General features: G+C 49.8%; 1 protein-coding gene across 1 annotated transcript; it reads right to left on the reverse strand.

Annotated features, from left to right (window-relative positions):
* Window positions 1-3,908: 3,908 nt before the first annotated feature.
* RIIAD1 (regulatory subunit of type II PKA R-subunit domain containing 1) lies at window positions 3,909-12,474 on the reverse strand. The gene is made up of 4 exons (XM_083416905.1): window positions 12,319-12,474; window positions 7,599-7,675; window positions 6,958-7,004; window positions 3,909-4,261 (listed from the first exon to the last, which is right to left on the reverse strand). Exons 1-4 carry the CDS (start codon window positions 12,415-12,417, stop codon window positions 4,188-4,190), a joined length of 297 nt encoding a protein of 98 aa, XP_083273031.1. The 5' UTR covers window positions 12,418-12,474; the 3' UTR covers window positions 3,909-4,187.
* Between the last annotated feature and the right edge of the window lie 4,260 nt (window positions 12,475-16,734).

The raw sequence follows: 16,734 nt of genomic DNA on the forward strand, positions 1-16,734 counted from the left end.
GACTATGCCTGGTTTCCTGCCTTGGCCCTGCCGGACTGACTCCTCGCGGAACCCTTGGATTCGGGACCAGACCTGGACCTTGTTACCCAGGTTACCCCTGGGCACAGCACAGGAGAGACCTCAGGGGTCGTCCAGTCCAACCCCCTTGCAGCCCAAGAATCCCTGACAGACGGCTTCCCAGCCTCTGCTGAAAAACGTCCAGCGAAGGAGAGTCCGCTGCCTTCTGAGAGAGTCCGTTCCACAGTCTAGACACCCGTCCTCAGCTAGCTCAGGGGTGCCTTAACCCTCGGCCCTCTACATCAGTGTTCCCCAACCTTGGGCCTCCAGCTGGTTTTGGACTACAACTCCCATCATCCCTCGCTAGCAAGACCAGTGGTCAAGGATGATGGGAATTGTAGTCCAAAAACAGCTGGAGGCCCAAGGTTGGGGAACACTGCTCTACATCTTGCTGGACTCCCATTGCATAGGAACACAGGAGGAGCCTTCCAGGCCAATGGCCCATCTGGACCAGCCTCCTGTTCTCACAGGGGCCAACCAGTCGCCTCAAAGGGAAGTGTGCAAACTGTCTCCCCTCCTGTGGTTTCCAGCAACCAATTTTCAGAAGCATTTTTATATATATATATAATATTTTATTGGGTTTTACAATGAGTACAAAGCAACAAAAAAACAAAACACAACACAACAAAAAATAGAATACAACGACATACAAACACAAAACAGCAAAAAATATACAAAAAAAGAAAAAACAAAAAGAATAAAAACAGTTTTTGTTTCCTTATATTTTTTGCATTAACTTGTTTCTCCGACCTCCCCAGACCTCCCTTCTCTGTATTCCAGATCATATATTCTATCAGCAAATTCCTTCCCTCTGTCATACTTTGATTTTATCAAAATCTTAATATCTTAATATAATTACATTTCCTTATATCTTAAAATATTAATCTTTCTCATTCTTTACACTTTTTTACTAATAATCTTTTACGTTCAATCTGGTGTCATCAAACATTCATTATCTTGTAGTGTTTCTGTAAATAGTCTTTAAACTTCCTCCAGTTTTCTTTCACCGTCTCTTCTCCCTGGTCTCTGATTCTGCCGGTCATTTCCGCCAATTCCATGTAGTCGATGACTTTAATCTGCCATTCTTCCAGCGTGGGTAGCTCCTGTGTCTTCCAATACTGTGCGATGAGTATTCTTGCTGCTGCTGTAGCATAATTTTCAGAAGCATTTTTGCCTCCGACTGGAGAGACAGGGCACAGCCATTGTGGCTAGCAGCATGCCTGACCATTGGCAACAATATCTGGAAGAAGCCATGCTAGCTATCCCTGCAGTGATCTCCTGCCATTGTGCGGCCCACTGCCTCTTCCCCATCCCCTGTAGACACTCCCCAGCCATTTAGCATTTATTTATTGAATTTCTTCCATATCTTTTTTCTCTCCAAGGAGCTCAAGGCGGCATATGCAGGGCTCTGCCCCTTCTCTGTAGTGCCCCCAACAACCCTGCAGGGTAGCTCAGGCTGAGACGAAGTGATAATAATAATAATTTATTATTTATACCCCACCCATCTGGCTGGGCTTCCCCAGCTACTCTGGGCGGCCTCCAACAAAACATTAAAGGCGCTGTGGGATAAACCACAGAGCCTAGGACTTGCTGATCAGAAGGTCGGCGGTGCAAATGCCCGCGACGGGGTGAGCTTCCATTGTTCAGTCCCTGCTCCTGCCAACCTAGCAGTTCAAAAGCACATCAAAAGTGCAAGTAGATAAATAGGTACCGCTCCGGCGGGAAGGTAAACAGCGTTTCCATGCGCTGCTCTGGTTCGCCAGAAGCGGCTTAGTCATGCTGGCCACATGACCCGGAAGCTGTACGCCGGCTCCCTCGGCCAGTAAAGCAAGATGAGCGCTGCAACACCAGAGTCGGCCACGACTGGACCTAGTGGTCAGGGGTCCCTTTACCTTTTTAATGCATGGAACATTCAGATGTCTTCTAAAAGTCTGGTAGTTGTTGTTCTCTTTGACATCTGATGGGAGGGTGTTCCACAGGGCGGGCGCCACCACCGAGAAGGCCCTCTGCCTGGTTCCCTGTAACTTGGCTTCTCGCAGTGAGGGAACCACCAGAAGGCCCTCGGCGCTGGACCGCAATGTCCGGGCAGAACGATGGAGGTGGAGACGCTCCTTCAGATAGGGCCAAAGGCTTGCACCCAGTGAACTTCACGGCCAAGTGTAGACTTGAACCCTCGTCACTCAGAGTCCTGGCCTGGCATTGCTACACTGCTACACCGGCTCTTCCAGAGGTTGACCAGTGGAACCAGAGGGGTGGCCACCAGTTCTTGGTCACCATTGCCCTCTCCCCTTTCTTAAATTCTGAGCAGCTTTGTTCCAATAGGAAAGCAGGATATACTGTATTTTTCGCTCTATAAGACGCACCAGACCACAAGATGCACCTAGTTTTTGGAGGAGGAAAACAAGAAAAAAAAAATATTCTGAATCTCAGAAGCCAGAACAGCAAGAGGGATCGCTGTGCAGTGAAAGCAGCAACCCCTCTTGCTGTTCTGGCTTCTGGTATAGCTGCGCAGCCTGCATTCGCTCCATAAGACGCACACACATTTCCCCTTACTTTTTAGGAGGGAAAAAGTGAGTCTTATAGAGCAAAAAATACGGTAAATAATGAAACATAATGGGACCCTAGTGAGAGCTCAGGGCCTAGAACACAAGAGTAGCTGGGGCAACCCAGCCAAATGGGGTGTAAGTAATAAAAAAAAATTATTATTATTATTATTATTATTATTATTATTATTATTATTTTCTTAGGAGTCTTGGGGAGCTGTGAGCAGAGGGGAAGCGCAATCTGCACTAATGAAGCAGAGATTCACCTCCCCTTTTTTGTTGGTGTCTTCCTCCCTACAGTTTGGCTGCTATTTTTATTCATTTTACAGCCCTGACAACGTAAATCCCCCCCCTTCCTGTTTGGCACCACCAGGTGGCAGCCGAATCACACATGATTTACGAGGGCGTTCCCCCGTCTCGTCTGCCCTCATCCTGCCCTCGACTCCTCGAACCGCTAAGCGAATTCTGCCTCTCGCCACCCATTTCCCCAAACTACCTTGTTTTCGTAACTAACGTCCTTGCGGCGCAGGTATCCTGCAGGTATCCTAAAGGCCCTGCCCTCCCTGCCCATCTCTGGGCTCTCCCTTGAGTCTGCTATCAAAGCACATCCCTCAAAGAACATGCGTCACAAATAGCAGAGGGTTCGTTGGGTATCCAGGCACCAGCTAGATGAACCAAAGAGGAAACGAGGTGGGGGGGTTTAGCTCCGGATCCACGCTGGGCAAGAGTGGACTGAGCAGGGTACCAGCATGCAGCTTAGTTCTACATTTCCCAGAGAAGTTCTGGGAGCTGTAGCTCCATGAGGTGAACTGGGGTCTCTGACTAGAGTGCAAAAGCAGCTACCAGAATTTTTTTTTGGGGGGGGTAGCCCTGACAGTGGTATTGCTGTTTAAAGTGAATGTGGCCTTACTCCCGAGGAAGGCTACTTAGGATAGCATACTTCCTTTTACAAAGGTATACCTTCTAAGCCATGGGTAGGCAAACTAAGGCCAGGGGGCCAGATCCGGCCCAATCACCTTCTAAATCCGGTCCGTGGACGGTCCGGGAATCAGCGCGTTTTTACATGAGTAGAATGTGTCTTTTTATTTAAAATGCATCTCTGGGTTATTTGTGAGGCATAGGAATTCGTTTACTTTTCCCCCCTTCAAAATATAGTCCGGCCCCCCCACAAGGTCTGAGGGACAGTGGACCGGCCCCCTACTGGAAAAGTTTGCTGACCCCTGTTCTAACCGTTTGTGGGTACCCTCTGCCTTACACCTTTAATCCCCAAGCAAATAATTGTCGTGGCAAATGAAGTCAACATCACCCTTGTTTTGGAAGTCCAGTTTTATTCTCTCTCCTCCGGACCCGGAGGAGAAGAGGTTAAATTAAAACACTAAAGAGTAAAAGAGTTGGGTTGTCCGCTCCACACTCCTGCTCTGAGGAGACCCACTGAAATTGGTGGATGTTGGTTTCAGACGTTCTCTTGAGCAGAAGCGAGCCGCAGACAACCCATTTCCAGGGGAAGGTCTTTTCATTTGTGATGGGAAGTCCAAAATCGAAGAGTTTGCGTTCTCCTCCGAGATGGGTCCAAGTGTGAGGCGTCGCTTAGACGGCCTCGTTGAGTTTCTCCATCATCTGCTGCTTGATCTTCTTGGGGAGTTCCGGGTTGGTGAAGTAGTCTGGGAGGAGAGGGTGAAGGAAGACGAGGGGATTAGCCAAGGGGAGAGAGAAGCTAGGTCCGCTAACAGATTTATTGCATCTCCAAGGTGCACCGAGGACCTTCAAGGCGTCCTCAAGAATTCAAGGGCATATCCCAGCCGAGCAAAAGCGCTCCGGTCGTGTGCGGCTGTGGAAGGGAAGCGTTGCCTGGGGAGACTCTCGGGGGCCAGATGGAGAGGTCTGGAGGGCCGCATCTGGCTCCTGACGTTCCCCATCCTTGGCCCTAGAGGGCACATCCCAGCCAGAGAAAAACACGCAAGGAATCTGTGGGGCAGGGCTGGTGGGGGACGTGGCCTGGCGAGAGCTCCCCAAGGGCCAGGGAGAGCGGTTTGGGGGCCGCATTGAGCCGCCAGGCACATCTGGTGCTGATCTGCCTGCCTCATCCATTCATCCTCCATAAAAGCAAAAGGGCGCAGAGTAACTGAATGGCCCTATCCGTATGGGGTGTTCTCTTTGTCACAGACCCGATAGCAAAGAGAATTACATGCACTGGCCATTCCTGAGCGCCACTTCCAGTGCCAGAGCATCAGCTGTGATTGCCTGGGATTCGGACTTGGAGGCTGAACCTGAGGAATCCCAGCCTGCACAGGATTCCCTGCCTCCAGAACCAGCTGAGCTGGGACCTGAGCCTGAAGGGTCCTCACCTGTGCTGGACCCTCAGGTGCAGGCACCAGCTGAGTCTGCTCTGGCTCCGGAGGTGATGGAGGACCCATTGCCTGCAGGTGCTCCACTCTCAGCCCCGTCAGGGGAAGCTGAGGTTGCCTCTAGGTCCGGTAATCCTCCAGCCTCTCCTGAGCTGCAGAGGCTCAGGGCAGAGAGGCGGAGGGAACTAAGTTCCCGCAGGAGGAGGGCTCACCTCCAGGCCAGGAGAGGCGAGTCACCTGTGGACCGGGGCCGCCCTGTGCCTCGGGGCAGATAAAAGCCAGCCAGCTCCAGACCCAAGTTGTGGGAGCAATTTTGTTGGTAGCCGGTTCCTGCCTGCATGCTGTCCTGCCGGATCTGCTGACCTCACCCGACTCCCTGCCTTGGACCTAGCTTCAGCTTTGACAGATGGCCTCAATACTGCAGCCTCGACCTTGGACTGGACTCGGACCACGCCGCACGGAAACCCAGGGGACCACCCCATCAGCCCTTGTTGGAATGACTTCGGTTTATATTCCTTCTGCAAGCTGTGTCTCTCTCCTGATCTCTGATTTCTGACAAAGCTGGGTTGAGTTGGGCGCACTTTGTGCTTTGAAAGCCCCCTTCCTCTTTTAAAAAGAGGCCGTGGCCCTTGACCTGTTCTTGGGACTACAGTTCCCATCATTCCTGTGGTTGGGGCTGGTGGGAACTGGAATCCAGCAGCCTTCAGAAGGCCATGGGTTGGGTTCCCTGAAGGAGAACAGTGCTGGTCACTCTTAGCTAAATTTGGACCGGACGTTCTCGAAAGGGAAAAATGGGGACGCTGATTTACAAGGGACGAGAATTGGGAAGGTGGGAACCTCCGTGGTACATGGCAGAAGCTCAAGCGCACATCGTCTCCGCGCAGAAACTGGTGCGCTGTTCATTCAGGTGCGCTTGGTTCTTGTCAGGTGTGCGTGCAAGAGCCAAGCCCTGTGACCAATAGGACTTTGCAGGACGGGGGCCTTCCTAAGTTTGTTCTGAAGAGGCAAGGTGCAGCCACACAGGTGAGGCCGATTGGTAACTCACAGCACCTGGTGGCAAGAGCTGGGAAGGGATATAAGGTCAGCATTTCCCTTCGGCTCTTTGCCACAGCAACACGTTCCCTGCCTTGCTGCGTTTGGTTCCTTGACTCCTTGATCCTCGGACCTTTGATTTCGTAACCCCTTGCTTCCTGCCCCTTGGACCCCTGACTTCGTTACTCCTTGCTTCCTGACCCTCAGACCCTTGACTTCGTGACTCCTTGCTTCCTGACCCTCAGACCCCTGACTTTGTGACTCCTTGCTTCCTGACCCTCAGACCCCTGACTTCGTGACTCCTTGCTTCCTGACCTTCGGACCCCTGACTTCGTGACTCCTTGCTTCCTGACCCTCGGACCCCTGACTTTGTGACCCCTTGACTTCGTGACTCCCAGCTCTCTGACCCTTGGACTCTTGGCTTCCTGGCTTCTGGACCCCCGTTTCTGCTCCCACCCTGCCATCTTGCCCCTGGTTCCAAGATCCCTATCCGGGACTTCAGCCGCCCGGGAACTGGACCGTGACTGTTCTCTCCCCTGCACAGTTGAAATGTCTGTGTGCATTCCATGACACCCAGTGCCATCTCGCAGAAGCTGGTCGTGCCAGCTGTGGAGGTAATGGCCAGGGCCAGACTCCACAATCTTTTGCACGGGTGTTGCACGCATGAGGCCAGGGATGGGGGGAGGACACCTACGGGTGCCCAGCGGTGAGGGGGTGCCGGGAGTCCCAAATGCCTCCAGAGGGCTGCAGGTACTCCATTGCCAGACGCTGCTGTGCTACCTGCTCTTAATAGCATAGGAAGAATTTGCAGGATCAGGCCATCGGCCCTTCCGTTTGAACATCCTGAGTGCAACCAGATTCCTGCAGGAAACCTGCGTGATTCGAGCACAAGAAAATACTCCCCTCCAGTTCCTTCCAACAACTGGTATGTGAAAAAGTAAAATCTCTCAATATGTAAGGCTAGTAAATGAAACTCTTACCAGCAGCAAACTCTCGTATATTATTTGGTCTTTGCAGCAGAACTTCCCTGGAAACATGGAGCAGGAAGGAGGGGGAGGGAGGTGGAGAGGGGGAAAAAGACTTTTTAAAGGGAGTTTTTTAAGCAGTTGATTGTGTCCCCCCCCCCTTTCTCCTCATTGTTGATTTTGTAAGTCCTTGTCAAAGGTACGCAAGACAAATTGGTAAATCACTCTTTCCTTATTGGGAATCGATAAGCCAATTAGCAACCGGGGAGAAACGTTTAATTTACATCTGCATTCACCTTTGGGGAGGTGCGTGTGTGATGGAGTTTTATATTAAAAACAAGGAACAAGAACGTACAACCGTCACAGGGCCGAGGAAATATTTATAACAATTAAGAAGACCTCTTCGTAATTACAACGGTTCCTTCATTGGGAATCGATAAAGCAATTAGCAAGGCAGCTAGGAAAGCGAGGTGGGGGGGGGGGGAATTGCCAAACTTTTTTTCCGTGAGCGTGAACTGCAGCCTCGCAAGAAATACCCTGGGCACCTTGTAAATTAAAAGAACTTTTTCAGTGTAATGGTGGGTCACCAGCTGATTCTTCCAAGGCTGATCACACACACACACACACCCGCCAATCATAGAAGTCGAAAAACTTACCTGAGAAATCCCGACAGCAGCATTTCCACTTCCTTGTGCGCACGAAGGTATTTCTCATTAGCGATCCTGGTGTTTATCTGGGGGGCGGAAAGGGTCGTGAAGAAGCTAAGATCTGAGAATCTAAGCACCTTTGTCCTGACTTGGAGGCGAGGTTTTTCCCCAGTTCCAAATCTTATTGCAGGCTATGGCTAAAAGCCTTGTAGCTGTTGGAGGAGACTGTTCACAACCCATTTCTTAACAGCTTGGTGGGAGGAACTGCCAGCAATAGAATGTGAACAAGCAGCGCTCAGTCTTGGAGGAAAGTGGAAGGTCATTTTGGCTGGGGAGGAAAAATACTAAACAAGGTCTAGCGATGGGGAAAATAATAATAATAATAATTTATTATTTGTACCCCGCCCATCTGGCTGGGTTTCCCCAGCCACTATGGGCGGCTTCCAACAAAGATTAAAAATACATTAAAATGTCACACAGTAAAAACTTCCCTGAACAGGGCTGTCTTCAGATGTCTTCTTAATGACAGGTAGTTGTTTATCTCTTTGACATCTGGTGGGAGGGCGTTCCACAGGGTGGGCGCCACCACCAAGAAGGCCCTCTGCCTGGTTCCCTGTAACTTCGCTTCTCACAGTGAGGGGACCGCCTGAAGGCCCTCGGCGCTGGAGCTCCGTGGGCGCTGGACCCCCAAGATGGGGGTGGAGACACTCCTTCAGGGATACTGGGCCATTTAGGGCTTTAAAAGTCAACACCAACACTTCAAATTGTGCTCGGAAATGTACCAGGAGCCAATGTAGGTCTTTCAAGACCGGTGTTATGTGGTCTCGGCAGCTGCTCCCAGTCACCAGTCTAGCTGCTGCATTCTGGATTAGTTGTAGTTTCCGGGTCACCTTAAAAGGTAGCCCCACGTATAGCGCATTGCAGTAGTCCAAGGGAGAGATAACCAGAGCATGCACCACTCTGGCAAGACAGTCTGTGGGCAAGGAGGGTCTCATCCTGCATACCAGATGGAACTGGTAGAAGCCACCCTGGACACAGAATTAACCTGCGCCTCCATGGACAGCTGTGAGTCCAAAATGATTCCCAGGCTGCGCACCTGGTCCTTCAGGGGCACAGTTGCCCCATTCAGGACCAGGGAGTCCTCCACACCCACCCACCTCCCGTCCCCCCAAAACAGTACTTCTGTCTTGTCAGGATTCAGCCTCAAAAGCACATTGTGGGGAAAGTGAGATGAGCGCCGCAACTCCAGAGTCGGCCAAGACTGGACCTAATGGTCAGGGGTCCCTTTACCTTTACCTTCTGAGTAGGGTATGTAGCAGCCCTGTCAGCCCCAAGCATGGCTAGCAGCCAAGAAGGGGTGGGATTTATAGTTCATCAACGTTCTCCGACTCCGATGCCTATCAGCCCTAGCCAGCCCAACCAATGGTCAGGGATGATGGTTCTTCTAGTCCACACGAGCCATTTTAGTAAGACATTCCTCAAAGGGGAAAATATGTCGTCTTCTTTGGTGGTCACTCATAGCCGAGTCTTCCATGAACACTGTTTTAACAATGAGTCCGTAAGTGACTGTGGAGGCCAGTTCTGGATCCACACGTCCTTCCACAGTGGGAACATTGGTTCCGGGCGGGAGTTGATCACAGTGTGGATTTGCCAAGCGTGCCTTCCTCTTAGCACGTTTCTCCCTTGTGTCCTGAGTTCGAGTGTCTTCAAAGCCCATGACACCTTTGGTAAAGGCTGTTCTCCAACTGGAGCGCTCGCAGGCCAGTGTTCCCCACTTGTCAGTGTTTATACAGTCATACCTCGGGTTGAATATGCTTCATGTTGAGTGCGTTCAGGTTGCGCTCCACGCCAACCCGGAAGTAACGGAGAGCGTTACTTCCGGGTTTCGGCGCTCACGCAGATGCTCAAAATGATGTCACGCACATGCGCAGAAGCGGTGAAAAGCAACGCGTGTGTGCGCAGATGTGCCGTCGCTAGTTACGTTTGCTTCTGGATGCGAACGGGGCTCCAGAACGGATCCTGGTCATATCCAGAGGTACCACTGTACTAAATTTTTAAAGAATTGCCTTGAGACAGTCTTTAAACCTCATTTGTTGACCACCAGCATTACGCTTTCCATTTTTAAGTTGGCAATAGAGTATTGGCTTTGGAAGATGATCATCAGGTCTCCGCATAACATGACCAGTCCAACAAAGTTGGTGTTGAAGAATCAGTTGGAGGTAATTTATTAGAAAGGGACGCAGGTGGCGCTGTGGGTAAAACCTCAGCGCCTAGGACTTGCCGATCACATGGTCAGCGGTTCGAATCCCCGCGGCGGGGTGCGCTCCCGTTGTTCGGTCCCAGCGCCTGCCAACCTAGCAGTTCGAAAGCACCCCCGGGTGCAAGTAGATAAATAGGGACCGCTTACCAGCGGGAAGGTAAACGGCGTTCCGTGTGCGGCTCTGGCTCGCCAGATGCAGCTTGTCACGCTGGCCACGTGACCCGGAAGTGTCTCCGGACAGCGCTGGCCCCCGGCCTCTTGAGTGAGATGGGCGCACAACCCTAGAGTCTGTCAAGACTGGCCCGTAAGGGCAGGGGTACCTTTACCTTTTAGCTTATTAGTATGTAGCAGCCCCGTCAGCCCTAAGCACGACCAGCAGCCAAGTGGTGGGAATTAGAGTTCAGCAATCTTCTCTGACTCCGATGCCCATCAGCCCCAGCCAGCACAGCCAATGGTCAGCCTGTAGTCCGCATGAGCCATTTTAGTTAGACATTCCTCAAAGGGGAAAATATGGGCAGGGGATAGACTACCCAGAAAACCAGGACCACAGGGATCCTTCCAACCCACTCCGATAATAATATAGACACCTTTAGCTTGCAGAGAAGCCCATTAAAATGTACAACAAAGATCCATGTGGCACCTTTAAAGACTAGCAGATTTATTGTGGCATAAATGTTCGCGGACTGGATGCGCCTGATGTGCTGGGCTCCAGTCCATGAAACCGTCTGCCACAATAAATCTGTTTTGTCTTGACGGTGCCACGGCGCTCCTCTTTTCCCCCCGTGTTGGCTGTACTGAGACGTAACTCCAGGCTGCCCTCTCCGGAATGCGTCACAGTTAAAATACGGCCTCGGTTAGCTTTTATGGTGGTTGTGGTTGTTTTGTTTTGTTTTATTAAATTTATATCCCACCCTTCCTCCCAGAGGAGCCCAGGGCAGCAACTGCACAAACGAGAAAGCAATTAAAATATCTCAAAACAAGCCCGATGCAGATGCAAACCGTGGAGGGCGTCTACTTAAAAGGATGGCGATGATTTATTAATTTACGAATCTGCATTTACATTCATGTCTCAAGGCGATTTGCCGCTGTATCGTTAAAAGAGAGAGAGAGAGAGTTTTGAAGATGGTAAGCAAAGAAAAGCCAAAGCAGAGATCTTTTTATCCAGTTTGGAAATAAAATAAAAATGTATTCAATTGTTTCTGGAAAGTACAGGTAATAGCTGCCAGTCATATCTCAGCGGCAGCCATGTAGTAGCACAGCCCAACCTGCAAAGATCACCACTAATTGCAGGCAAGTGTTTTGAGTGCAGAATAAGTACCCCTGAGCATGTGTAGAGTGCTGATGAGCACTTGCAGCCACCTCCCTAAAGCTGTATCTTCTGTGAGCAGGCCTAGTCCTCTTGAAAAGCCACACCAGCCCCAGAGGCTCGCCCAAAATGGACAAATACTGGAAGCTTTTGCACTGGAAAAATAAAGTCAATCCCGCTCCAAATTGCACCATCACATAAAAAAAGACGAAAGATGATAGATAGATAGATAGATAGATAGATAGATAGATAGATAGATAGATAGATGATAGATAGATTAGACAGACACACACACAGAGAGATTAGATAGAAGATAGATGATAGATGATAGATGATAGATAGATAGATAGATAGATAGATAGATAGATAGATAGATGATAGATAGATAAGAGAGAGAGAGAGAGATGAGAGAGAGAGAGAGAGAGAGAGAGATTAGACAGAGATATAGATAGATAGATGACAGATAGATGATAGACAGACAGATAGATAGATAGATAGATAGATAGATAGATAGATAGATAGATGATAGATAGATAAGAGAGAGAGAGAGAGATGAGAGAGAGAGAGAGAGAGAGAGATTAGACAGAGATATAGATAGATGATAGATGATAGATAGATAGATAGATAGATAGATAGATAGATAGATAGATAGATAGATGATAGTAGAGAGAGATTAGACAGACAGACAGACAGATTAGAGAAAGAGAGAGGTTGGATAGAGATAGATAGATGATAGATAGATTAGAGAGAGAGAACAACAAAAAGAAGCTAGCGCGAAGCAGGCAGTTATTTAAAACTCTGTTCTGAAAGAAACAGGTTTAATAATAGTAATCATAATCATAACCACAATGTGATTATGCTAAGCAACTTCTCCAGGGGGCTCTGACTTTTGCACACCCCAAAACTAAACTGCCCATTTCCCCCTGCTCCCTGTCTTTGCGCCTTTCATCCACTTTATTTCTTGCCCAGCCGCCTTACGGCATCCTCTCCAAACCCGCTTTGCCCCTCCCAAACCACGAGAGAAGCCCCTTTGTGGGGCGTGTGAACCAGACTCCCAACATGCCTTGGGAAAGCGGAGCCACAGCACTGAGCTTTGTGGGTCTTTTCTAAGGGACCCCCCCCCCCGACACCCACCCCTCCCTCCTCGCCCCCCCTTGACCCACCTTGAAGTGGGAGAGCTTGATCTGCTGCTCTTGGTTGAGGGCCCCCCAGTCCTGGCCTTGCAGGCCGGAGTCCAAGTCCACCATGTCACGGAGCGCCATGCTCAGGCAGGCAGGCAGGCGGCTGGCGTTGCCATGGGGACAGAGACACACAGAGACGCATGCCAGGATCCCCGCCAGATTCCTCAGGAAGCACTCTCTCTCTCTCTCTCTCTCTCTCTCTCTCTCTCTCTCTCTCTCTCTTTCTCCTCCTCCTCCTTCCTTCCTTTCTTCCTTCCATCTCTCTCTCTCTCTCTCTCTCTCCTTCTCCTTCTCCTTCTCCTTCCTTTCTTCCTTCCATCTCTCTCTCTCTCTCTCTCTCTCTCTCTCTCTCCTCCTTCCTTCCTTCCTTTCTCTCTCTCTCTCTCTCTCTCTCTCTCTCTCTCCTTCTCCTTCTCCTTCTCCTTCTCCTTCCTTTCTTCCTTCCATCTCTCTCTTTCTCTCTCTCCCCTTCTCCTTCTCCTTTCTTCCTTCCTTCCATCTCTCTCTCTCTCTCTCTCTCTCTCTCTCTCTCTCCTTCTCCTTCTCCTTTCTTCCTTCCTTCCTTCCATCTCTCTCTCTCTCTCTCTCTCTCTCTCCTTCTCCTTCTCCTTTCTTTCTTCCTTCCATCTCTCTCTCTCCCCCCCCTTCTCCTTCTCCTCTTTTTCTTCCTTCCATCTCTCCCTCTCTCTCTCTCTCCCCTTCTCCTTCTCCTTCCTTCCTTCCATCTCTCTCTCTCCCCTTCTCCTTCTCCTTTCTTTCTTCCTTCCATCTCTCTCTCTCTCCCCCCCCCCCTTCTCCTTCTCCTTTCTTCCTTCCTTCAGGGTATGCGCTGTTTATACCTCAGGCAGTAAATGCAGTTTCAATAATATACCCTCTCTATATGGGAGAATCCACAAAAGAGAACCTAGAGAGAGAGAAAAAAATCCTAGAGCCCAGATTTCCTGGGCTTCTTAACCACCAATTGATTGCAGACAGGGGAAATTATTCTTTATTTAGTAATATTTACCGTATTTTTCGCTCCATAAGACACACGTTTTTCTTCCTAAAAAGTAAGGGGAAGTGTCTGTGCGTCTTGTGGAGTGAATGCGTGGTCCCTGGAGCCGAATTGCCCAGGGGCAAAAAGGAGATCATGCTCTCTTTTTTCGAAAGAGGGAAGTGGGTGTTGAAACAAAGCCGCTGATTGGCAAGCGATTGGGAGCGAGATAAGGGACGCTAGCAATAAAGGAGGCTGCCTGGGAGGGGGGAGGTAAAGACAGCAAACTTGCAAAGGGGGGAAACAGGAAGACTAAAGCAATAAGGAGAGAAATTAGAAGAAAAGGAGGAGCAAAAAACTGCTCCAGCGGAGGAAAAGACACTAAGGCAAACAAGAGGGAAGGGAGTGTTGAAAGGCAGCAGCTGATCGGTAAGCGATGGGGGGGGGGGGGAGAGATAAGGGATGCTAGCGATAAAGGAGGCTGCCTGGGAGGGGGAGGTAAAAGCCCATGGATCCTCAGGATTTTTGCATTGGGTCACCCCAAATTCACCATCAGATCACATAGCATGTCCCTGGCTACAGCCTGCACCAAAAAAATCACGCATCCGCTGTTGCGTGGTGCCGCAATGGCGCAAAAATGTGGTTACAAATCACGGATCCACATGGATTCTCGGGATTTTTGCATTGGGCTACCCCAAACTCACCGTCAGATCACATGTCTGTGGCCACAGCATGAACTACAAAAGTCATACATCCACTGTTTCGTTCAGAATATTTTTTTTCTTGTTTTCCTCCTCTAAAAACTAGGAGCATCTTATGATCAGGTGCACCTTACGGAGCGGAAAATAAGGGATTTCATTTATATTGCACCTTTCTTCCAAGGATCTCAAGGTGGGCCACACCTGGCTCTCTCTCCCACTTCCTTGCCCATTCTGCACTCACACAACAACCCTGTCAGGCAGGTGAGGCTGAGAGATGACGAAGGGTAAGAAAGTCGACAAATAAATAAGGTGAAGAAGTAAACACAATCAGCAGAGCTGGCACAAGCGCTGTGCCTTTAACACAGGCAGGAATTCTTCAGGTGCAGTTGGGGGGGGGAGAACTTCACCAGTTGGATTTCTGCCTGACTGCGCAGCTGGGAAAGGCACGTGAGCCCTGCTGGGTGTTGGGCAGGCACTGGCAGTTAGTGTTTTGACCCGTGAGTTTATCTTAAGCCTCCCCAGCCCTCAGGGCCTTGGCAGCCTCCCAGTCCTATCTGAAGCCTCTTTCGTTTCGCTGTGCGGTTGTATAAATAGATTTATTTATTTTCTCCGAGCGACCGCAAGCCCTCCCTTGAAAATGGCCAAGGAGCGGGAGTGCGGGGTGGAGGCAAAATGAGAAGAGAAACTTGCAGCAAAATGGTTTGATGGCGGCGGAAAGGTTAAAACCAACCTTCCAAAGTTCTCTCCCCCCATCAAGGGCACGAAAATTGAACGGGATATCAGCGTTGGTTAATTAAGGAAAACAAAAACGAGACAGAAAGAGTGAGCACGGTATTGTGGTGCAGGCCAACCCAGCAACTCATTCTTGCCCTTTGGCGAGGTAGGCACTCTGTCCATGCTCAGAAGCTTCCCTTCTCTATCGCATCGCATCTTCCGACAGGCTTTTTGTTGGGGTTCATCGTTCCCCAACAGGGGTTCGCTCCAAGGCCCTGCCACCTACTCGCCCTCTGCCCCTGAGCTGCCTAACTGCCCAGGGAGGAGACCGTAAGGGAAACTGAGGCTGCGTTCTTGCAATGCTCCAAGCGGGGCAGGTAAAGTGGTAAGGACAGCACCAAGGCACTGCAGTAATAATAATAATAACAATAATAATAATAATAATAATAATAATAATAATTTGTGTTTTAAAAAATATTTTTTATTAAGTTTCCCATTTTAACAATCCAATCAAATCACATTGTATGTTATAAATACATATCAAATAGTCCAAATATTCTGCCCAAATTATAATTTTTTTGTTGGGACTTCCCATACTTCAAGTTCGGGGGATTAGGGTTAATATAATAATAATAATAATAATTAATAATTATTATTTGTACCCCACCCATCTGGCTGGGCTTCCCCAGCCACGCTGGGTGGCTTCCAACAAAGATTAAAAATACATTGAAACATCAGTCATTAAAAATTTCCCTAAACAGGGCTGCCTTCAGATGTCTTCTAAATGCCAGGTAGTTGTTTATCTCTTTGACATCTGGTGGGAGGGCGTTCCACAGGGAGGGTGCCACCACCGAGAAGGCCCTCTGCCTGGTTCCCTGTAGCAAGGCCAGAAACTGGCAGCGGCTGCCCCCTGAAGCGTCGTGGGGTTTGCCAACGGTGTGTAAGCAAGGACTCCATCTAGTGAATTTTCAAGAAGAAATTCTCACGAACCAGCCAGCATCTCTGGGCAGGTGGGAGGGGGGGCGGTTTGGCCTTAGCAAGCATTGCCAAACTCACTCTCCTGGATATATTAACCCCCCTCCCTTGTGGTTTTTGTTTTTTTTTAACCTGTAGGGAAGATTTTCTTTCAAGTGAATGTCAGATGGAGGAATGGGGAAGGGAATAGAGAGGGATGGAGAGAGGCGTGTCCCCCCCCCCCAGGTTCTAATTAAAAGAGGGAAAGTGGGAAAACGAGGAGGGCCCGAAATAGCTGCCTGCAAGAAGGCCACGCACTCCAGAGTCGATATTTTGCGCCAAGATGACTTTTGGTTTGAGATTTCTGGGTAGAGCAGCGACCTTTGGAGAAGAGGAAAGGAGAAACTGGCAGGGAGAGAGATGCTTTGTGTGCCAAGAGATGTGCTTTGTTGCACAAAGGACTAGTGGCAATGACTTGTGAGAACAAGATGCTGCGCTAGATGGGGAGTCCCTGGCCTGATTCAGCCAGGGTTGTTTTATAGAACCTCCAGCTCCAGGGGGAGTCTATCTAGATTCCTAGATTTTTAGGGATATTTGGCCAGTGTAGGACCAGGTTGCTGGACTAGATGGGCCTTTGGTCTAATCCAGGGGTCAGCAAACTTTTTCAGCAGGGGGCCGGTCCACTGTCCCACAGACCTTGTGGGGGGCCGGACTATATTTTTGAAGAAAAAAATAATGAACGAATTCCTGTGCCCCACAAATAACCCAGAGATGCATTTTAAATAAAAGCACACATTCTAATGAAAAAGCACACTGATTCCCAGTCTGCCCGCAGGCCGGATTGAGAAGGCGATTGGGCCGGATCCGGCCCCCTGGCCCTTAGTTTGCCTACCCCTGGTCTAATGTAACAGGCTCCACTTACGTTCTCATGAGCATGGCAACTGGAAACGGATCTGCCGGCTGCCTCGGTGCAAATTAAGCCCTGCCAATTGAGAGGACGGGCTCTCCTCTCCTCGCCGCCTCCCGTCACTTCACAGAGGCTGCTGCGCAGGGCGC

Source organism: Podarcis tiliguerta (genome assembly GCF_965153285.1).
Source record: "Podarcis tiliguerta genome assembly, chromosome: 16".
Classification (NCBI taxonomy): domain Eukaryota; kingdom Metazoa; phylum Chordata; class Lepidosauria; order Squamata; family Lacertidae; genus Podarcis; species Podarcis tiliguerta.

Coding starts and splice junctions, on each gene's coding strand:
- RIIAD1 (XM_083416905.1), bottom strand. CDS start 12,417: ATGGCGCTCCGTGACATGGTGGACTTGGACTCCGGCCTGCAAGGCCAG. Junction 7,676..12,318: donor TCAAGCTCTCCCACTTCAAG/GTGGGTCAAGGG, acceptor TCCGCCCCCCAG/ATAAACACCAGGATCGCTAA. Junction 4,262..6,957: donor TATACGAGAGTTTGCTGCTG/GTAAGAGTTTCA, acceptor CTCTCCTCCCAG/ACTACTTCACCAACCCGGAA.